The 22742-nt window shown below is 47.6% G+C and overlaps 2 protein-coding genes and 1 pseudogene across 5 annotated transcripts in view; 2 read left to right on the top strand and 1 right to left on the bottom strand.

Moving 5' to 3' along the window:
- TRABD (TraB domain containing) overlaps positions 1-7154 on the bottom strand; it is a 31343-nt gene extending 24189 nt beyond the window's left edge. For 2 of the 4 annotated variants that reach the window (XM_085218196.1, XM_085218206.1), the window contains exon 1: positions 7014-7154. The gene's annotated coding sequence lies outside the window, so the exon portion shown is untranslated. Of the gene's footprint in view, positions 1-6564; positions 6584-7013 lie in introns of those variants that run through there. The other 2 variants (XM_085218215.1, XM_010706134.4) reach the window with 2 other exon arrangements.
- LOC116216565 (uncharacterized) lies at positions 3745-14043 on the top strand. The gene is made up of 3 exons (XM_085216884.1): positions 3745-3854; positions 6368-8213; positions 8342-14043. Exons 1-2 carry the CDS (start codon positions 3745-3747, stop codon positions 7764-7766), a joined length of 1509 nt encoding a protein of 502 aa, XP_085073010.1. The 3' UTR covers positions 7767-8213; positions 8342-14043.
- Positions 14044-16837: 2794 nt separating this feature from the next.
- LOC104909505 (tetraspanin-7 pseudogene) lies at positions 16838-22413 on the top strand (annotated as a pseudogene).
- The last annotated feature ends 329 nt before the right edge of the window (positions 22414-22742 follow it).

Genomic DNA, 22742 nt, shown 5'->3' with positions numbered 1-22742 from the left:
ACTCATCCATGTGGAAAATTCATCACCTCTGCATATCTGTGTACATCTTCAAAGATATCTGCATCCCACAATACTAGAAATGTTAATCTTGAAATCTCTGAGAAAGGACTACATGTTCTTTGCTGTTACAGAGATAAGGAACTGAAGCATGTGAATCTGCAAGCACTTCCTCTCACTATGTCCAATGCAAGACAAAGGGTGCTGATTCAGATCAAAGCCTAGCAAACGTGGGTAAAACAAAGCTATAAGTCTGTCAAATCAAGCTCTGTACTTGCTAACCTGTAGGTGAATGTTAAACAAACCTGGCAGAAAGGTTGGAGGGATATCTGCACAGGATTGCCTCTCTGTGAAAAAAGGATCACTGAAGATGAGGGGCGGGGGGTGGAAGGGCTGTAGAAGAGGATGTGGGCAAAACCTGCCAGAGATCAGAGGGAAATTCAACCACAGGATGTAAAGCCATAGGCAAAATAAGCCGTTTGGACAATTCTTTACCATGATCTGTAATACGCACACTGCAACATCTCATTACCTCAAGTTCCTCTGCTTACCATGGGATTTGGCAAACATGCAAAACTGACCAAAATCTTCTCTTCCAGCTACCTCTCAGGCCATTAAGAGGTCCTCACAGTTCAAGTTATGCACTGAAAATGTGAACTAAGATAGTGCATTTCTTTCAGACAAAATGGGAGATGGAGATTCTAGACGAGAGACAGCTAGTAATTCTGTTCTCTTATCCACCAGAGACTCCCTCACCCTGGGAAACAGCCCTCCTCCTGGCAGCACTGCCGAGAGCTCCTGGAGCCAGAAGAAACAAGACAGAGCCTGATCTGGTACTTTTCAACCAGCAAGTCTGGGTTTTGCCTCCACTGTTTTCCTAAGAGGTCTACTTGACAACCGAATACCTGATTCAATCTTTTTTTTTTTTTTTTAAATAACAAAACCCTAGGAGGCCCTCCATTCACCAGGTAATTAACAAAACTGTTCCTCATGTATGTACCTATGAGCAAAGCCCTTCACTCAAGTCTGAAGATGTCCAGGCACCAACACAGTAATGTTTGAGAGCACCTCATGAACTGCAACACCTCATGAAATCAACACCTTGGCAGGCACCGATTCCCACTAGAGGCCTTCCCCTCGTCGCAGCGCACACAGCGTGGCCATTCACACTGACAGCAGCACCAGGGAACAGGGTTGATGCCACTCCCCTACACCTTGGGGATTATTTTTTTCCTCCTTCCCACTCCAACTCAGGAAAGGCGTACAACATTCTCCAGCAGTGCCACTACTCCTCCTGTGCTGACCAAGGCAGAGGAAGGAAGTGCTCCCTGCCACACCATTTCACATCAACCCTCCAGCTCTCATCGGGTAAAACAGCTCCAGCAGAGCTTTGGGAAACCCGCTGATGAACTACTGACTCACTGCTCACACTGAGCAGCCTCAGCTGACCAAAGCGCTTCAGTTCTAGCTGCATATTTAGGCACTTTAAACTCTTCACTCTCAATTTCAAAGAGACATGGGGTACACACACAAACCAGGGGTGCTATCACGATCATTTACAGGCTCTAGAACACAGGCTGCCGTTGAAGAACAAGTGCCCTGTCTCATTTTATTTCAATTTTATTTCAATTTCTTGCCCCGGTTAGAAAATTCAGACACAATACAGGGCAGAAAGTTGGTCCTTAAGGTGTCCTCCTGCTGAATGTCTCATGTACATTTGCCTCCTTCAGGCAATGATTCAAGTGAATCAATCAAAAAGCTTTTTTAAAAGCTCTCATGTACCTCTATACACTCTATACAACAAGCTATTCAGCTACTCTTTAAAAAGACTTTTATTGAATATTTTGTTCCTTCTGAGATAGACAGAATCAGAAACAGCATTTGTTTTCCTCAACTTGCTGACATTGCAAAAGGGAAAAAGTACTTCACAGCTTTATGTAGTTGTTCTGTATTGTCTGTGCTGCATGGAGATTGTCAGAATAAGAACAGTAAGAGCCACAGAACTTCTACAATTTGTTTCACACTTTATTGAAAGAGAAAGGCAACTCGTGTTTGGTTTTTCCTCCCCTTGAACAAATTTGTTTATATCACTGCTTTAAATGCTTCCAGTATTTAGTAGCATTGAGGAGGGTGGGTATCCATACCTCTCAGTATAGGGAACGTTAATCCTACAACCTATGGCATAGTATTATTGCATGTGCTTCTTTGTTTTACATACCCAGAACTGAGACATATGAATATCTAAGTACACCTACAGATGAGACCTGTGGGAGATAAAGTTCAGAGCCTACTGGAGTTTTCCAAGCATTTCAGATTTGCAACGTGAATTTTCCATTGTTTCTACTGGTGCTTCCAAAGAAAGCTGTCCTCCCTCTGCAGCTCTGGGCAGCACCTCCTCACAACATCCTACCAGCACAACTCACCCCTGCTCAGAGGCACTGTGGGAAGTGCAGGGCTTGGGCTAAAGACTGAACCCGCTTACATAGCCAGCTGCCAAGTGAATCATTACACCTCGTACCTGCTGTGACCAAGCAGAGCTGCCCTCTGTGGGACTCCAAGCACAGGCACAGGCTCCTGACCAGACCTGCAACACAATATCCCTCACCAGAAGGCTTTTCTGCTCATCAGACATAGCAGCACAAACATAATTACATCTAAACACTCCAAGTGTGCTGCCCTCCCTTCACAGCCTGAAGCTGCAGTTCCTCTAGCAATGGGATCTAGCCTGGCTGGTATAGCCAGCATGCTTGATTCACAGCATGCACTGCATGGGTGCATCGCATTTGAATGCCACAAGCCACCAACAAGACAGCTACCCTCTCTCCCACTGACACACCACTGCACTCATTACTATCTGGAATGCCTACAAAGCACCTTCTACATCTCATGTTTATCCCTCTATAGAGAGATATAAGGCTGAATCAAACAGTAGATACAGGCTTGTTTCAGTAGCACCTGCTTCCATTGAAGCAGATGAAGTGTTTAAGATTGATGAGACACTTCCCAAGCTTATGCACAGGAATCACAGTAGTGTTTACAAACAAACTAACGCTGGCTCCAAATGGTATCTCTTTTCTCTATTGATAGACTGTTTGTACTCAGAAAGATGCATCAGCAGGAATCTGACAGCCAAATAATGCAACAGCCACAAATGCAGGAATTGGAACCACCAAGGTGACCTGCTTGACATATTGCACGTATTTCTTTGACACAACCCACACCTTTGAAACTCAACTAAGCAACTGGTTCTGTGATCACAGATGGTTGGAGATTGCAGATCTGGTTTCTCATGACTCAGAAGTTTATAAATTTCAGAATACAGATTCTATCCTTTGAGCATGAATGAGAAGTTCCTGCAAAATCATCCACCTAGATGCAAGTACTTGCACATCAAAACCACTGTCCATTTGCATACTTTAGAACTAAAATAAAGGAATGCAGCTGTGACTTATTTCAAAGGAGGTACAGGAACATGAGAAAATCTGGACAGGGACATCGATGCATTGGACAAACTTTTATCTGATGTGCTGAGAACACAATCTGTCATTCTTTATCCCTGAAAGAGAAGGTATTGTCATCTTTGTGTTTTAGAAATGATAGCTATTACACTAAGTAGGGCTACTCACTGAACTGAGTGGATACGAGACAAGGTAGTTCAGAATGCTTACGTGGAGTGGACTGAGCATGGACAACAGGATAAATCTATACAGCTTGAAGAGGCTATAAAGAGATTGCTAATTTAGAAACATGGAGCAGAAAGACCAAAGCGCTGTAGCCCAAGTCTGGTCAGCTGCCCCAAAACTCATACCATCCTACAGCCTACGCATTAATCCAAGTCAATTTTCCGTTTTATTCAGGTATGAATCATCTGGATTCAGGGAAGATTTGGAACCAAAACTATTTTAATAGACTCCGCCATGATCAGCAGATTGAGATAAGATACCCATTCAGCACATCACCTCCCTCCAGGCCATTCAAAACAATCAATCAACCAAACAATACTTTTGGTCCTGGGAAACTCTCAGCAAAGAGCAACAGAGAAGCCGCACAGCTTCTACATGCACAGCTCTGATAAGCCTCACAAGAAGCAGTGCTTTCACCCGCTTCATTCATTACCTACATACAGCCAGCAAGGGAGGTGGGAAGAGAAGTTCTGCTACGGCCATCTGCAAAACGACTGCACGAGCCTTCTTAAAGCCTGTGTTTTTGTCTATTCCAGTGTTGGCACGTGCCAGTGGCTGTGTGCTGATGCGCTCAGGAGCCGGGTCCTAACAATACAGGCAGACACTATCATTCATTAATTTTATTATGAATACTTAAATGCCCTCCTTATGATGGTAAAATTGAGGTTTTGTAGAACAAAATTTTCCCAGCTGCCAAACACATTGTTTATCAGTGCTCTTCTGCCTGACCCTTCCACCCCAGTCTCCAAACAGCAGTCAAGAACAAGCTGAAGGACTCATTTCCAAAACGCTGAGGTGGTCGCAAAAGCTGGAAACACTGCTATGTGACACCCGCTCACATGGTAGCAACAGGGCAGGAGACACAGCTCTCACTGCAGCAGGGAACTGGAGAATCAGCGTCAGGTTTCAGGACACCCAGACAAAGCACCAGGAATGCCTATTAATCCCAGCCCAGCAGCCCCAGAGGCAGGAGCCCCACACCAACACCAGGAACACACAGCAACTAGGAAAGCCTTCCTGCCGCTGCACTGTTCACTGACTGCATAAAGCAGCCTGAAGCCAGCCAGTAATTGAAAAACAGATACTCCCTCCAAAGATTATTGCTATTTCTATTCCTATCTGCCACCCTCGAGAAGCAAAACCCTCCCCTCAGCAATTCCTGACCCTGTTTCTTCACACACCAGGAACTATTTCACCATCCTGCTGAAGGACGGCTCCTGGTTGTGCAACACAAGGACTACGAATCCCAGTGAGGTACAACCCAGTCTCCCTGCACAGCACAAAGGAGACCATTTTCTACCTTTATCAGCATTTGCTGCTGCCCAGCAGTGGGCTCACTGCCTCTCACTCCCCTCCTGCACAGACACACACCTCTCGAGGCAGATGTGCGGTGCTGTGCAACCCACACAGACAAGGTGGTTCTGCAGACAGCCTGCAGGGCTAAAGTAGGAGACAGAACTCCTGGATCCCCAGGGCAGTTTCCTGCAGCACAGTATGTGGTGTCATCACCACGTTCCAGTTCGTGTGTGCAGAGATGCTCAGTCCCTGCATCCTCCAATGAATCCAATAACAATGCCTAGCACATCAACTGAAAGGGGAAGAAAGAAAAAGGAAGGAGGTGAAGGAAAAAACACACCCTGTGACTTCAATAAAATACATTATTAATATTGTTAAGGAAGAGTGTCATTGAACGCATGCACATTTTCATACAATGTTAACCATTCTGGTTAACACTGAAAGATATCCATCTCAAAGTCATTTCGCAGACAAGGAAAAAAAAAAAAAACAAAACCCAATAGCCTACAAGTTTACAAGCCCTAACATGTACCTGCAGTACCACCTTGTTCACAGCACCTCAAATAGGAGCAGCCCTTCCGTAAAACACTCAATAACTGAAGGTCTGACCTCAGATTTGTATCAGAAACCTATCTGTAGCCACCAGCCCAGTAACAGTCACCGCTACCAGACCACACCAGTGAGATCCCTCTGGGAGACAAGGGGTGCAACTGCGGCAGGTCAGGGGGAGCCGCAGGACCCCCCGTTACAGCCAGAAGCAGGGGCTGCGATGTCACATCAGACAGCTGCAGTCCCACACCACTCCAGTACAGCTGCTCCACTCTGATCTCTGCCCTTCTCTCTTCTCTTCCCCCATTTTCTAGGGCTGCCCGAGATCTCTTGTCACTTTTGCTATGTAGCAAATAAGAACCTTCTTTCTTCTTTCTCAAAAGTGCTACTGAAAGAAAAAACAACAACACTCACATGAGTCTTCCAGAAATAAGATGCCAATACCAGTGTGTGCTATTCACAGCTGCGGTAGTGGCAGCAGCAATGTTTCATTATATTTACCACATGGAAGAGAGACTGCACTAATAGCTCCAACTCCCCTGTCACCGCACTGAGTAATGTCTGAGCCTACAGCTACAGGGTGCCAGGCACCGCTGAGGCTGGCTGACAAATTCACAGCCAGCAACTCGAGTCACCAAAACCTGAAAGTCTTCAGTATGCCCCAAACAGCAGGGCGCAAAGGCCATGACCTAACCCAGCATTTTCAGCTGACAAACTCACGTAGCTTAAGCCAATTTGTGCGTTCTTCCCCAGCTGCGTAAGGCTTACCGTCTTTGTGCAACACAGCAGTGAGAACCCTGAAACCTGACTGCGTTCCTTGTTGCTTCTCTGTCGGTTTCCAGGAGGGTGCACGGGCTGGAGAGCAGCGCCGGTCACCCACACAGCGGGGGAAGCGAGGGCACCGCAGACCCGCTATCCAGGCTAGCAGACGCTCCTTGCCTCTCCTACGGCCACGTGGAGCCACCCAACAGAACCACTGCTCCCTCCCCGGGAGCCAGCCCCAAACCAGCACGTTCCCTCCCTGCACACCAGCACATACCAGCAGGCAGGCAGGCACAGACCGCGCTCGGCACTCCTATTTTCCAGCCTAGATTCACAGTAACTGACCCGCAGGGGCGCAGCCCGTATTTCACAGCCGCCGCGCGCACAGCGCTGACGACCCGACGAAGTCACGAGCTCCGAGAGAGGAGCCGGGAAGCGGCCATCTCAGGGCGCCGCCTCATCCCGCCCGCCCCGGGGCCGCCTCCCCCGGCCCGGCGCCCCGCTCCGCTCCCCGGACCCGCGGCCGCACGGCGGTCGCCCGGCGCGGGGGCAGTCGGACGGGTCCGTCGCGGCCTCCCCTCTCCCCCCGCACAGCTGGAGGAAAGCCGCTCCGCCGCCGCCCCTCCGCCTCCGGGCGCTGCCCCGCACCGGCTCGGCCCCAACATGGCCCCGGCGTGGCGCGGAGGGAGCGGACACCGCGGCCGCCCCGGCGGCTCCGACACTCACCCTCTCGCTCGCGAGCTCGGTGCGTGCCGCCCGGAGGCGGCGGGACCGCGGCCGGCCGAGGCGCTACGGGAGAAGGAGGCGGCGGCGCGGAGCTCCGGCACCGGGCGCGTCGGTCGGGCAACGTGCGGCATCAGTCATCGGCGCGGGGCGGGCCGGCGGCGCGCGGCACTCTGGGGGCTGCAGTCCGCCGCGCTTCCGGCCCCGCGGCGGGGGGCGGCGGCGACTACGGCTCCCAGGGAGCGGCTCCGCCCGGGCTTGGCCGGGATGAGCGCCGCGCGGCCGCGGTTCCGAGCAGCTCGGTCCGAGCTCGGCCCCGTGCGGGGCTCCGGCCGCGGCTCCCGCGTTGCTCCGCTGCGCGGGTCCGTCCGGCACCCCGTAATCAGGGCCCGCCGCTGGGGGGAGGCACGCTGGGTGACGGGCGGCGCTCCCCCGGCAGCTCCCCTGGAGCCGCGCGGCTGCCCGCTCCCATCTCGTCTCCTGCCCCGGGCCGCCGTCGGCTGCCGGCCCTTCCGCGTGGGACTGCGGGATGAAGCGCGGCGAGACGCGGCCGGAGCGCGGCTGGAAGCGCTGGTGAAGTCCGGCTCCGATTTGCGTCGCTCGGAAGAACCCGCGTCTTCCTGCGGCGCTGCCCTGAGCGCCCCTGCGCTTTGTCTTTCCCGGAGGCCTTTCCTCGGCTACTGGCTGTTAATGCTTCACCCACAAAACCTGAACAAGCCGCGCCGCACGATCTGTTTAAACGCAGCCTGTGCGTGAGGATGCTTCATATCCCCGTGTGGAAGCATACACATGTTTCATCAGTCACAAAAACTTGGCTGGAGAAAGACAAATCAGGAGGTTACAGACGGTGATCATTTTCTGAAGCTGTCTCTGCCCTGCGCTCTATTTCTGACAGGTCACAGTGAAGCACTGCATCTGAGCACAAGTTTATTATCTAAGTATGGCTTGACTGGAATGGATTTGAGGTGCATTTTCTGGTCCTTTCTTAAATATCTGACTCTATGGACATGTCCTGCCCAGCATTACTTTGGGACAGGGCTGAGGTCTGAAAGTACGTGGCACATGGAAATGAAGTGCTGACGTGTTGGGGCAGACGGGGCTCTCACTTCCCGTTTGGCGTGGCGACAGTTCAAGTTGCTGTGCAGGCACAGATCAGGCAGTTGTGTGAAGGATGGCCTGGACTTTTAACATACACATAGCCAGGTAACGGTGTAAGATATGCATCCCCGCACTTCTGAAAAATGCTATCCGGTGTCTGTCATACTGGGAAGAGAACTTTGCTTTGGGCTTTTTGAATCTATTCACAGATTTCAAACATCTTTTTTTTCCAGAGCTATGGGTGAAGAACACTAAAAAGATGGAGCGCTGTGCTGTACAACAGCAGGTTGGTCACTGCTTTCAGGGACTGTGCCAGAAGGTTTCTTGGCACCCTGGGGACTCCCCGCCCCAAGCACTGCCATTTCCAGGTGCACCCTTTCCCCGCTAACTGCAGCTGCTTGTTTCTGAGCCTCTTTGTGATCCGGCCTCCTCCAGGGCTCAGCTTCACCACAAGCTTCCCCATCGTGGGATCCACCGCTCGGCTGCCAGGAGGCAGGCAGCAGTTACATCACTGCTCAGCATTGATTAAGCAGCATGTGACGCAACTCAGCAACCTGAACCTTAAGCCACATACCTGTAATAAGTCCCTTACACAGCCAATCACATTTTATCCCCTCTCATTCTCATCTGTTTGACTTGAGCATGTACCAAGCATATGCTTACCCCATTATCTGCAGTGCAGTGTGTTCAATTCCAGCTGTACATCTGAAGTGTTGGCATTTTTCTGAGCTGTCCCTCCTGCTGCAACACCACTCACGTTTTGTGCAAACGCTATGAGCCCTTAAACAGACTGCAGACATGTTCCCAAAATTCCCACTACTTCAGCTGCAAAGATCCACTGATAACTTTTGGTTCAGAGCTGAGGATCACTGTCTTAGCCTGCAGAAAACACCTCACCTGATCTGATCTGATTTGGCAATTCTTCTGCTTGGGGGCATAGCACGAACCCTGGAAGCCTGCATCTTCTCCAGTTCATGATGCTGCACCCTGATTGTGTCAACAGTATCAGCACTTTCACTTATAATTGCTTCAGGCTCTGCTTCCTCTGCTGGCTCAGCAAGAGCAGAGGTAGCTGAACATGCCTTTACAAGGACCAAGCTAAGACGCAGGTCTCTGCTAATATGAAGCAATGCCATAGGAGTGCCTGTGCTGTTTCTGCCTGCTCTGTGGTATACAACATTTCTCAGAGATGAAGGAGCACAGAGATGGGAGGAAGTTTATGAGACAGAGGAGGCCTTGGTCCTGCTGCAGCCAGCATCCCAGGCACGCTGGGGTGGTCTAAGGTGCCCTCATGTCAGAGCTCTGCAGTGAACCAACTGGCACTCTGACAGCTGTGGCCTCAGTGCTGGAGCGTGCGTGGCTGCAAATCATGCTCTGGTCCATATTGACCAAGATTTGTTGTAGTTGAATGTAGCCCCATTAATTTGCAAGGTGGGTCACTTGTGTCTGCTGAGTGTCCTACTGTAACACATACGATGGGCTTTCAAAGTATGCTTTTAATACTTAGTATATCTTCTTTAAATGTCATGGGATTACTTGGAGGCCAGGTGTGGATGCTCACAGTTAAGAGAGTTTGGCAGCTGTTGCACAGATTTCTCAGTGTTTCAATTCTACTTTAAATGATTTTTTTTTTTTAACTGAAACAGTCTCACTGAATCAGGCACAGCATAGTACATCTGAGGTAATTTTATGAATGTGTGGAGAGTCAGAAAGGCCCCTGTACATAGATCTTAAGCACAGGTATTTCCAGAAAAGGGTGTACACCTCTCCCTGCCCTCCTCTTCTTTTCTTCACTACCACCATCCTGCTTCCCAATCCCTTCTCTCTCACCTTTCTCCCTCTCATCTCCTCTCCTTAGGAACCAGTAGAAGTGACTATGGCATGAGCTGCAATTCTATTGTCTTCTGTGTCCTCTGAACACAGAGACTGTGAGACATTTGAATCAGCCCCAGGGCAGGCTGCGGGCAGCACTGGGTGGGCATTTGTCTCTCACAACGGGCTCTCAAGAACTTGCAGTAACAAAGGATTCACACAAAACGGTCCTGCTGTTAAAAATGCTTAGCACCAGGAAGTCGTTCAGGCACCCAACGCTGGGATGGAGGCGCAGTATCCTTGCACTCCTTGCTGCAGGTATGAAGGAGAACCTGCCCCATGCCTTTGCAGCATCCCTATCTGTTCAAAGTCCTCATGCCTTAAGACTCACCAGCCCACAGAAGCCAAATTAACATTTACCTCCCGAGTCACGACCTCTGGCCAGCAGTGGCACGCTGGGCCGGTGCTGCATGGCACAGCCAGGGTTCAGCACACAAAAGTGGCTGTGCTACTCCATGTCTCTCCCGTCACCCGCGGTGGCTCCGTTGTCCCCGGGCGGGGACCGGGTGCCGCCGGGCTCGCGAGGCTGTGGCGCCCTCTGGCGATCCCCTGGCGTCAGCGCTCCTCCGGCTGCTCAGCGGCCCCGGTTCCCCTCGCTCCTTTCACACACTTCTGTTATCACTCAGAACGAGCATCCTAAGGCCAGCTCTGAGATGCTTCCTTCGCTGAGCTCAGCGGTATGGAGTGTATTTATGTTTTTCCAAAACAGGGGGCATCATCTGCACTGCAGGCAGTCTGCTGACACGGAGATCAAAGAGCACTTTGCTGCTGGGAGAGATGCAGCCTGTTCATTCTTCACACAGAGGCCGGGGCAGGCAGACATTGCTGATAGCCGCGTTAGAAGATTGCCAGCCAGGCTCAGAGGGCAGCATGATATCAGTGCACCAGTTTCTGAGGCCATGGCCCCCAGCAGCACTGTGATACTCAGATTTTCTCCTTCAGCACAGCATTGCAGGCCATGAAATGCTGCTCTGATAAACCTGAGCTGGAAAATTGCATGAGCCAGGCTGCAGAGTGAATTAGCTCAGCCTCTTCTGAGCTTCACAATTTAACCTTAACCTATTTACTGTGCTTGGGGCCAGTCCATCACTCATGGCCCTGTGAAGCGACACTGGGGGAAGCCGATGGCTGTAGGTAACATGTTGGTACTCTAAGCCCAGGCCAACGCAGGCAGGCATGCAGCCTGCTGTGTCCATATGGAACTGGGTGGTGCTGATGGGACCAAGGCCTACAGCCCCCTTGTTCTTCCTCTGCTGCTTTCTCTTCCTCTCCCTCTTCCCACTGAATTAACAGCAGACTGGTGCAGAGCACTATGCAATGTAGAATAAGTTTGGGTAAGAGATGCTAATAGCTGTGTCAGCACAGGGCTGTGTTCCGGATCATTTGTGTGGGAGGCACACAGAGCGAGCAGCGTTGGCTGATAAGACAGCCAGGGAAACGTGAGAGCAGCACTGGGCTTCCCTTCTCCAGGGACTGATGCTGCAGCCCAGGAGGTAAACCAGAGTTTCTGCTGCTTCACATGGAAGGCTGGGAAAGCAGCAAACCAGGGACGTGCCCCAGTGAGGGAGCCTGGGGTGGCACCAGTGAATGTTTCTGCTCACCAGATATAACCAGCAGTCCTACATTAGATCACATTAGAACATCTTCCAAAGTAGGGGTTGGAAGACAAAAAGAGACAATGGAGCTATTATAGACGGTCTTGTTCCTACACACAAACAATTAATCCACGCAGTGCTGTTTTCAAATAATAACAGTCTGGATTAGAGCCACAGAGCAGAAAAGTCTGGGCTAAAGCCAACTTGCAATCCTTAGCACACACTATTCTGCTTCAGATTTGAAAGCCATATGACCTTATGAGAACCTTTTGGTGTAATCACACTATATATAAAAAAATGAGTTAAAGATAAATGCAGAGTTATGAATCACTAAAAATCACTGCTCATGTTAATGTGAGATATGTGTATAAGGATTAAAAGGATGGGTCCAGAACTTTAATTTAAGGCTGTACTGAAAAAAGATGCAGCAGTGGGACTTTTCTGTTAAATTACTTTCTCCTCATGAGTGCACTGTTAGCCTTGCAATATGCACGAAGACTGACAGCTTGTCCTGCAACAAATTGAGCTGGGGAGTGAAAGAGCAGGGTGCTGCCTGCTCTTCCTTCACAAGGGGAATGTTCAAAGCAAACAGTAATTTAATTTGGGGTAGATGGTGCAGTGGCTTCCCCATGTGCATAGTCACAGTGCTGCAATCAGCCTGCCTGACTATCAGCTCTAAGGTTCTGCAAGTGAGTTAAGGTTGTAGAATATCAATGCTGTTAACACAGTGTTTTCCTAAACTGTGCCAGCTTTCAAGTCTCTAGTCCAAAACTTGGAAGTGCTATGGAGATGGCTGAAGTACTGTTTTTAAAGGAGGAAAATAGTGTGGGACCATTCTTGCTAGAAGTGGAGCATCGCCTGGAGCATCTCCCCTATGAAGAAAGGCTAAGTGAACTGGGTCTGTTTAGCCTTGAGAAAAGACGACTGAGAGGGGACCTGATCCAGGTTTATAAATATCTGAGGTGTGGCGGCCATAGCGGTGAGGCCAGTCTCTTTTCAGTGGTACGTGGAGACAGGACGAGGGGAAACGGACATAAGCTGCAGCATAGGAAGTTTTGCACGAATGTGCGTAAAAACTTCTTCACGGTAAGTGTGACGGAGCACTGGAACAGGCTGCCCAGGGAGGTTGTGGAGTCTCCTTCTCTGGAGATATTCAAGTCTCGCCTGGACGCCTACCTGTGCGACCTGGTGTAGGGAACCTGCTTTGGCAGGGGGTTGGTCTCGATGATCTCTAGAGGTCCCTTCCAACCCCTACAATTCTGTGATTCTGTGAAGTGTAATCTACATATACATATATATGCATATATATTTCATACTCAGATAAATATCTGTCATGGACAATTTCAACCCAGGGTAGTTAAAGACTAGTAACCTTAAAAGTGCACAAAAATTGTCTCAAGAAATGGAAAGTACTCAGCAGTCTTTCCTATAAGAAGATCCAAGTAAACTGCTTGTAATCCTCATATTTGCTATCGTGCTGATAAGTGCATGATCATTTTATGAATAGTGCAACAGACATTTTTTTCAAAGAAAACAATACTAAGAATGTTCAAGATTTTACCATCCTAGGAGAGATAAACAAGATGCTTCATATCTGGGGTCAACAAAGGTGACAGGCAGGCTGACAAGTTGTTGCCTTGATACAGGCAATGATCCTCATGTGATGCACTGTTTGCATGTGGACTGTTTCCTTTAAATAATTCTTTCTGTGACCTTTACAAGAGGCAAGAGTGATGCTGGCTTGAGGACAGCACACCACGTGACAATACAAGCAAGCTGTAAAAGTCCATAGTTCTGGACCCCAAGGCTTGGAAAGTCTTCTGGTGCTCTAATGTTGCTGCTTTATAGGAACTCCATAACTGTTCAACTCAGCAAGGACAAAGGTTACAGTGACCCCAAGATAACAGTCTGTGCCCCATGGCATTCTTCAGCTACTCAGAACAGAATGCATGGTCACACTGTCCTCTGCCTATGATGGCATTATCTGTCAGAGTCTGGAAATGTGGCAGAAAGAATGTTGTCATAATTAGTATTATGGCATTTGTTTAAGATAAGATGGGAAAAGAAAATGGGTTTTAAAGAAGTAAGGTAATCATCAAAGCCAGCAAAACTGATGAAAAATTATACTAACCAAGTGAAAGGTAGGATAGATTTTTGCTGCTGCAGATCTTGGAAATCCCCCTTATCCGTGGAAATTCTTATTGAGAAGTGTAGATAAGTAGTGTAGGCAAGTATTGTGTGAATAATGATCTGCCAAGTACACCTAACTGCTGTCAAAATATACAATATATAAATCCCAATATGTGAAATATTTAATACCTTCCGAATCTAATTCAACAAGAGGAGATTGAGAATTAATAATAATATATTCAGATGTTTTTAAATTCAGACATAAAATTTGACAATGTTTAAGCTTGTCTTCTCTTCCTATTGCTCTCTGAAATAAAAAGCTTATTTTTTAATTCCTCTGACATGGTACTTTGTCAGTCTTTCCCACCCATCTAGCCTGCATGCTATCTAGATACATTAGCATTGAAACACATCTCATGTTCAGCACATAAGCATATTTTTCTGTGGGCTAACTGGAAAGTGCACTGAATTTTCCTTGAGAATTGCCCAAGGCATGGGTCATGTTACCCTTTGGAACTCTTGTGAAGCCACAGCTAAAATTACATTTTGTCTTTTATTTTAAGGTTAAAAAACACATTAGATGTTAATTATTAATCCAGAGGAGCTGTAATCCTTGCTATTAATAGCAAAGTAGCTGATATATAATAAAGATTGTATACTTTAGCTCCTAAAATTAGTTCAGTTTGAAAAACATACCACTGCTGCTATTACTATTTTTGTAAAGTACATTCCAAGAAACAGAAGGCTGGGTTCTGCCCTGGGATCACACTTGCTTCAGGCTAAGACACTTCCTGCTCAGATATGCTGGCTAGGTGTAATTACACCATTCTGTGGCTCTGGTCTGTGCAGGCTACGTATCACACAGTCTGTGCTACCCACAGCAGCAGTTGACCCAATATTTCCTCTCGTATCAGGGGTTTGTGAAGGTGCCAGGTGTATGTGGTGATCCATAAGCTTGTAATCACCCAAAGACACTTGCAACTGGGAATGAGTTAACACATTTCCTTCCCAGAGCTAATGGGAAGATCAAGGAGAAATTCTCTCTTCCTCCTACTCTGTTTTCTTTCTTTATTCTGCCTGGGCTTGCACCAGACTCATGTTGCACAGCAATCACTGGGAAGGAGTGAAAAGCTATGACTTCTCTCCCATTTCATTTACCTTTCAATTAAGGTATCGTTCAGTTTTACATAAAAATCGTTTCATTCACTTGATTCTGAAACCTCACACTGAATACCTACTCTCTATTGAATTAAATAGTATCATATATCCGACATGACAGAACATCACAAAATCAGGCTTTAACATAAAGACATTGTGATGTATTTATTGAGCTCTTAAGTATATCACAGGACAAGAAAATACCCATTAGTGGTTACAACATCAACAGTATGCTGCTGTAACATCAGCAGGATACTACGAGTTCTTGTTTTCCCCAAGATAAATAAATGCAGCTCTGTGAGTTGTGCCATGAAAATCTCATTCAGGTGCCCAAGGAAAGCCAACTTGTGAACTCTGCTTTTCTTCTGAGAATCTGAAAGTACTGGAAAAAAGCTGGATTACCTCAGTGGATGACACCATCACAGCTGTCGCAAAGCCTTTTTGGCACCTCATTTCCCCTTCAACAAAGCAAGTCAACTAGCATTGGATAAAACAAAACTAGAAAAGTCTGAATTGCAGATTTTCAGGCCCAAAGAAAGATTCTTTGAATAGAAATACTAAGCAAACACCAACCAGAATGTCACACTGCATGGCTCTTTCAGCCTTCCCACACAAAGTGTTATTTCACTTCCTTCCAGTAGCAAAAGAATTTGAATTCAGGTCTCCTATTTAAGGCAGGTGCTCACAACCTGAAGTTGCTGGAAAAAAAGTCAAAGGGTGGGGGAAGGACTTCTTTCCTCCTCTGCTTTGCATTAGCTGCTAAACCAGTTTGTCCTTGAGAAGACCTGCACAAACAGACTGCAGACAGCGAGCCGATTTTGTGTATCTCCTGAGACAGAGGAGAGAGCAGGATTCCAGGTTGCTACTCCAAGTGTAAAGGAACTCGTGCAGAAGATTGCACAGCTAGGAATATGAAACAGCATCCAAACCCAAATTGCCACTGGGAGTTGGGAGTGGAGTTTTCAGAATCTAAGTTCAGCAGGTGATACTTTCATCCCTTTTGTGAATTTAGCTGGTATTAGCAGCTACCCATGTAATTTCAAATCTAATTTATCATCAGCAATCTTCATTTTTCAAGGGAAATCTATGCGTCCCCTTCAGATTAATTCTCTCTCCCAAGAAGGGAGCTCAAGCAGAAAACCGCGGAGAACACTATTAAGAGAAGTAAGCACTGGGAGAGAAATAAGGAGTATTGTTGTGGAGAAAAGACAATTATCTTGAAATATATAAATCACAGCTCAGTTCAAGCAGGGTATATTCAGACTTTTTCATGATTTACAACACTCGAGACAGGCCTAAAACAAGGGAACACATTTTTCACAACAATTCTGATTTTCAAATGAGAATGAGAACTCTCAAACACCAAAAGTAAACTGTGAAGTGACTCCGATGTTTCTTTGTTTCTGAAGTTACTGCCCATACTGTGATAGCAGAAGCCCTAACTACATAATCTTGTAGTAAAAAGGAAAATCTATGCTTCAAGCAGACTGCTTTTCTGTGCCAAATAGTATTGCAAAATGCAGCCTAATTAGATCTCTGCTATCACTCACACATCCCTCAGACTCACTGTTTGGCAGCTTTCTTCCTGCTGATACATAACAGTTTTCCCTAAGATATACTAGTTTGCATTGTCCAAGGTCGATCTCACCAAATTTGCTGCTTGAATTTATAACCACTCTTTGATAACTGGCACTGCTGCTCTCACTATTTGGTGGGGCATCTCTGAGCCCTCAGCACTTTGCAGTCCAAGATGCCATGTAAAGGAGTATCACTTCTATTTTATTAAACTGTCAGTCCATATAGCACATACAATATCATAAACATTTGTTCCACAAGTAATTTTTTAAGAGATTCTTAAAGTTTTCTTACTGAGATGCAGATTCTGTCAGTCTGAAAAATCAAGCAATTCATTATCATTATTTTTTATAACTGAAGCTGTTTCATCATACACTCATGGAGCCCAGTTCTGCTTCCTTTACTTACCCAAACTGTTCTGGTGGCATAGCTTATGAGAATGTTAAGAATTTGGCCCCGTATACCCATTTAACCTGAATTTTAAAAAGCATTGATATCTGGCATCTTCTAACCTGGAATGCTTAACATGATTTCTGGAGGGAGTTCAGCACTTAACTGTCAGTGAAACTAATAGTCGGTACGCATTAAATATTCATAATAGCACCAATAGATCACAAAACTTCTTTAAGGAGTCAGTTTTAGATTTCCAAGAGGAGCCTGAGTAGTGACAGATCTGCTCACGCTCTGTACTTTGACTGTTTCTACATGGCACAATACACCCCAAGACAGACCCTGTCTAGCTGCTTTCACTGTAAGGACAATTAATAACAGAAGCATTTTATCTGCTTTTTTTATTGTGGATCTCTAATCTTCAGATCTTCAAAACTGAGACAAACTCTCTAGTTTGCCCCACAGAGAAGGGGCTGTAGCCCCTCACTGGGACTGTCCAACATAGCCAGTGCAGCCTTACTACAGGTTTCAGCTGTCTGCGGTGCAAGACCTAGTTCTGGCAGTACCAGCTCTGAGAAACTTCTGAAAAAAATAAGTTGTGAGAAAGAACTGGGAGAAAGTACACAGAGCCATGTGAGATAAGGAAAAAAAACTGCAGTGGGTTATGCTGAAATGTGGATAGCGAACAGTTCAAGGATTCAAAAGGAAAAACACTGATATTAAAATGTGTAAAATCGTAAGAGAATAAAAGAAGTGGCCAGAGGATGGCAACTCTGCAACAACCAGCCCATTCCAAGGACGGCAAAGACATTTCCCTGCATGACTGACACCTGGTGGGCCAACAGAGACCTGCTGCTTCAGAGGAAAGCCTCTTCATGAAATGTCACCTTCAGAGCCTCCCAACTTAGAATCATAAAATCATGGAATCATTAAGGTTGGAAAAGGCCACAATGATCATCAAGTCCAGTCACCGACCCATCACCACCACTCCCACTAACCATGTGCCTCAGTGGCACATCTACATTTTCTTGAACACCTCCAGTGATGGTGACTCCACCACCTCCTGGGGCAGCCTGTTCCAATGCATTACCACTCCTCCTGACAAGAAATTTTCTCCACTTTGATAGGTTTCCTTTAGGTGTGAAACTGTAAAAACCATGAACTTTTAACTACTGGTTATCAAATGCCAGACCAGACAACCTCTAGTCTGTCGTAAACTTTTATTCCTCGCTGAGGATATTAGCCACATGATTTAGTGCTAAAGTGGGTAATGAAATGCAATATACTGTGGAATACTTTCAGAGCAGGGAATCGTCATTTCTGAATCATCTTGATGTAAAGATCTTGGATACTGCTGAGAAGATCTGAGAATCAAAGGAAGTAGCTCAGAGCAGATCTGCCAAGTAACTGATGGAGAGTTCATTCTTGTGAAAAAGCAAGAGGAGAATCTGTAAATGTAGGAATTATAAAGTCCCTGCTACTTAAATTATTGAGGCCACTAATTAAGAATATATTAATGATGATTATGCTGCATTGATGCCTTGACAACTGTAACTTTCTGATGGAATGTGCTAGACTGATATAAAAGGCACTTCCTTTCTTCCCACTCTGTAACAGAAAGAAACTAACAGAAAGCTTTTCTCTAACTTCCACACAAAGATTACAGTCAGAACACAATTAAACTCAAGAAGACAATGCTGAAGGAGTTGATAAAGATACAAGCAACAGGGTTCTCAGACCTAAATTCTCAATGTGATTTTAGTATACACAAATGAAGAACCTCAATTTTACTTCAAGTTATATGAGGACAACTTGAAAGGACTGTCATGGGATGAGACCTTAGAGGAATAAAGAAGAGACTGACAGCTTGAAGTGCACAGTGATCCGGCAAACTGCACAGGTTACAGATTCTTCACCAGCTTGTGAAACCTTAATAAGCACTTTATTAGAAATTTTTTTTAAAATTATTTTTTTTTAAGCAATGCAAACATCTGATATCATATCAGTATATAACAAAACTAATTTCTTGAACTGCTGAAGACATACGAAGGTCAGCTTTGTGTCTTGAGGTGCTTTGAGTCATTTCTATTTGCAGAAGGTGGTACGGAATCTCACACCGTGAAGCACTACGTACCTCTTATGGTGTTGACAAGAAGTGCTGAAGAGACATCAGTCACTCAGTGCAAATAGCGACGGGGAGGCGACTGCTATCACTGCCGGCTATTCTGCTTCCTCACAGTTTCTCATCTGACATTTTTTATCTGGCACGTAGGAGATTTTCTTTATCCATGAGGCTGCATCGCAGAGCTGGTGTACATGAAGGGCACTCTCGTGCCAGACCTTGCATGGGCCACCTGTAACACAGCACTCAAGCACATTCTCCACGGGTATTTTATGCCTTTCCTGGAGCTCAGCGTGACGGTGGGGAAAATCAGATGAGTATTTAACGGGGCTGGAAAATAGTTTCCAACCGGGCAAACCGAGACGGATGAACGACGACGGACCGCATCGTCAGCGTTCGGGTACACATTCTGAGGCTTATTTCTTTCAAGCGTCCTCCCAGAGCGGGTTAACGCAGGAACACCTCAGCGCTCCAGCGGTGCGGAGGGGTAGGTCCCCGCGTGAGGGGAAGGGCGCTCCGCGCAGCCCTGCGGTCCGCCCGCCGAGCCCCGCAGCGCCGCCAAACGCCGCCGGCGGCCGCGCCCCCGCGCCGGGCGCTGAAAAAGGCCGGAGCGCGGAGCCGCTCCGCTCGCAGCCCGCCCGCCACCGGCCGAAGGTCGCGCTCTGCTCCCGGACCGCCTGTCGAAGGTCGCGGCCCCTCAGCGACGCCATGACCGTGCTGAAGCTGTCCCTCGTGGCTTTCAGCTTCGTCTTCTGGGCGGAGGGGCTGACCATGCTCATCGTCGGCCTCTGGGCCGAGGTGCGGCTGGGGGGCTACCTGGCGCTGTCGGCCGGCGACTCCCCCAACGCCCCCGCCATCCTCCTGGCCACCGGCATCGCCGTCATCGTCTGGGCCTTCCTGGGCTGCTTCGGCGCCGCCGCCGAGCACCGCGGCCTCCTGCGCATCTACGGCGCTTTCCTGGCGGCCGTGCTGTTGGCCGCGCTGACCGCGGGGGTCTCGGCGCTCCTGTACCGCCAGGACATCGCGCGGGGCTTCCGGGAGGGGCTGCGCCAGGCCCTGAGCGCCTACGGCGAGGACGAGGGGAAAGCGGACGCCCTGGACGCTTTGCAGCACGCGTTGGGCTGCTGCGGTGTGGAGAGCTACCGGGACTGGCTCGCCTCGCCCTGGGCGCTCCAGCAGAACGCCTCGGTGCCGCTCAGCTGCTGCCGGGCCCGGCGGGGCTGCCCGCTCAGCTCGACCGGCGCACACGGCCTGCACCCTGAAGGCTGCTTCGGCAAGGTCTCGGCCTTTGTCAGCAGCAACATGTTCTGCGTTGCCACCGCTGCCCTGGGGCTGGCGGTGCTGCAGGTCGTCGGCATCGTGCTGGCTTGCCTGATGGCTGCCCGCGTCCCTGCTCGCGTTACCGCCCCGCACTGAGACCTCCCCAGGTCTGGCCCTTGTCACCTCCTGCTCCCTTCCTTCCCCTGGATCTGGGAGATCTGAGTGCGCCCCATCTGGAAAACCTCTTCATCGTCCCCATGTCACCCTTCCTCGCGGTCTGTTCCTCTGCTGCAGCCTGTGTCAGATATGACAACACCACAGGCATCTCCACAGCCTCTTGGAGCTGCCTCCTATCCTGGCTGTGTCCCCTGCGTGAAACCCTCCAGGTTTCCGCTTCCCCCTGGAGCCTCTGGGCACAGGGTGGAGAGCGACAGCATGGACAGACATCAGCCTCTTGGGCCAGATGGACAAGCTGGGTGACAGCTGAGCAGGTGTCTGGGTGATGTGAACAGACGGAGGTACTGAAATGGGAGCAAGAAAGAGGAGAAGGCCTGTGGGAGCAAGGCAGACATCTCAGCGTTTTATTGGGTGCGTGTTCTGAGACCAGGAGCTCCTGGAAGATCAGTGTCACTGGAATACTGGAGTGCACAAGTGGCATGTGGGGTCTGGGTGGGTCTGGGGACAGCCTCTGAGGGCTGCTTGTGGTCCCTGCAGCATGGGCCACACCACTGTGCTTCACTCTAGTGAGTTCCTTGCAAAGATGTCCAGGTCTAGACATTTCCACCATAGGAATTATGAATGTAGCTAGCAAACCTGTAGAGAATTAGGTAAATGCCAACAAATGATAGCTGGAAAGGAAATCGTTGGTAACAGCTTGGGAGGGGAGAGTGGAGTGGATTTTTTCAGGGCAAAGGGGATTAGCAGTAGGGCCCAAGTAAAGAATGCACAGGAATGGAGAGTGAGGAAAACTAGATTTCATAGAAGTAAACTTCTGGCAGTGTTCCTGGGGTGAAGCCAGGACAAAACTTGTATTTAACTCCCAAAGATTCTGATTTCAGGTATTTTTGCTGCTTGTAATTGTGAATTTAAAAATACCTGGAAATGCCACTATTTCTGTCCTTTGTGGTAGCAAAGCCCTTTTCTTGCTCTCTGCCAGTTTGCTTTTGTTTGAAAGAGGGACTGATTGGTCAGTTCTGTGATGAATTTGTCCAGTCTGTAGAACTGTAACTGTTTCTGATGTGGTGACAGTACTGTAATTTGGCCTGTTAATGACAGCCCCCAACCACATGAACTGCTCTCATAAAGGTGCAGTAGTTCTGTAGACCAAAACAAGCCAATGGTGGGGACTCTTGAAAAATGATGTTTTATGGGTGAGAATTTGCTCTGTCAAACAGAGTCATTTTGCTATTTGTATCTGTTGTAGTTTCCATGGAAATAAACAGGAGGCATTACTTTCAGAGACCTACACACAAGCAAAATTCTGCAAGGACCAGGGAATATCCAGCACTCTCAAGTGTTGCAGACTGCTTTTGCTGCTGGAGTCAGCAGTCTTCGGAGCCAGTTCTCTTGATCAAAGCGTACAAGATCAAAAATATAAAAACAGAAAGTTTTTATATACAGAATATATACAGAAATCATCTGTCCTGATGATTTATGTGTTTAAAAGTGTTAGGAGGAGTAAGATGCCCTCATCAGGAAGGTTTTCAGGGCTGTGCCTAAGTCACAAAGGTCTGTAGTATGCCTTTTGGGTGAGCAGTTCCAGTCAGCACAGATGGATGGAGCTTACAATTGTGGGTTATCAATTATGTTGTGCCTGGATGTTAGTCATGGTTTTATGTACCTTCCAATTGCTCCGATGTCAGGTGGCTACGTTAAGTAGCATGATAATCAGGTTTCAGGTAATGAGTGCAATGTAAACAGGTTTCTTATCCATTTGACAGTTCATCTGCATAGATGAACTCTGGATATGTGCTGGGAATTTCTCTTTTTAAGCAAATGTTTCATTCTTTTTAGTGCTGGTTTTTTTTATTGTTTCTTGTTTTAAATAATTTAATTGCCTTTGTTGTTTATGAATGTCCCTGTATGAACATGTTTTTCATGGTTTTTTTTGGAGTAGACACTAATGGAACTCTGCTGTTTTCTGAAAAATCACTGTCATTTTGTACAGTCTTAACAGTGTGCAAAAAGTGTAATTTGTATGAGGAACGGTACTTCAGAAATAAAGTAATGTTACAAGCAATACAAGTCACTGTCTGAGTCCAACTCAATACTTTGTGTACGTCTCTGTGTCATTCAGGTGCAAGCAAAATGAAGTGTACATTGAGATGCAAAGACAGAAGTATTTTTATTATTCAGAAAAATAAACAGTAAAGCAGAGATTATGGGGGATGTTGGAAAGCAACATGGACTTGCCCAGTATTTATGAGAACTGTCTTTGAATCAGTAAGCTTGGAAAGTTACAAGCATATTGCTCAGGTCTTTTTTAGGTTGCTCAGTTATTTCTGATGTTGGTCCAGATTGCATTATATGACA

Source organism: Meleagris gallopavo, chromosome 1, assembly GCF_905368555.1.
Source record: "Meleagris gallopavo chromosome 1, MGAL_WU_HG_1.1, whole genome shotgun sequence".
In the NCBI taxonomy this organism is placed as follows: Eukaryota; Metazoa; Chordata; class Aves; order Galliformes; family Phasianidae; genus Meleagris; species Meleagris gallopavo.
The sequence above is the reverse complement of the archived record's forward strand: the minus strand, read 5'-3'. Positions and strand labels throughout refer to the sequence as shown.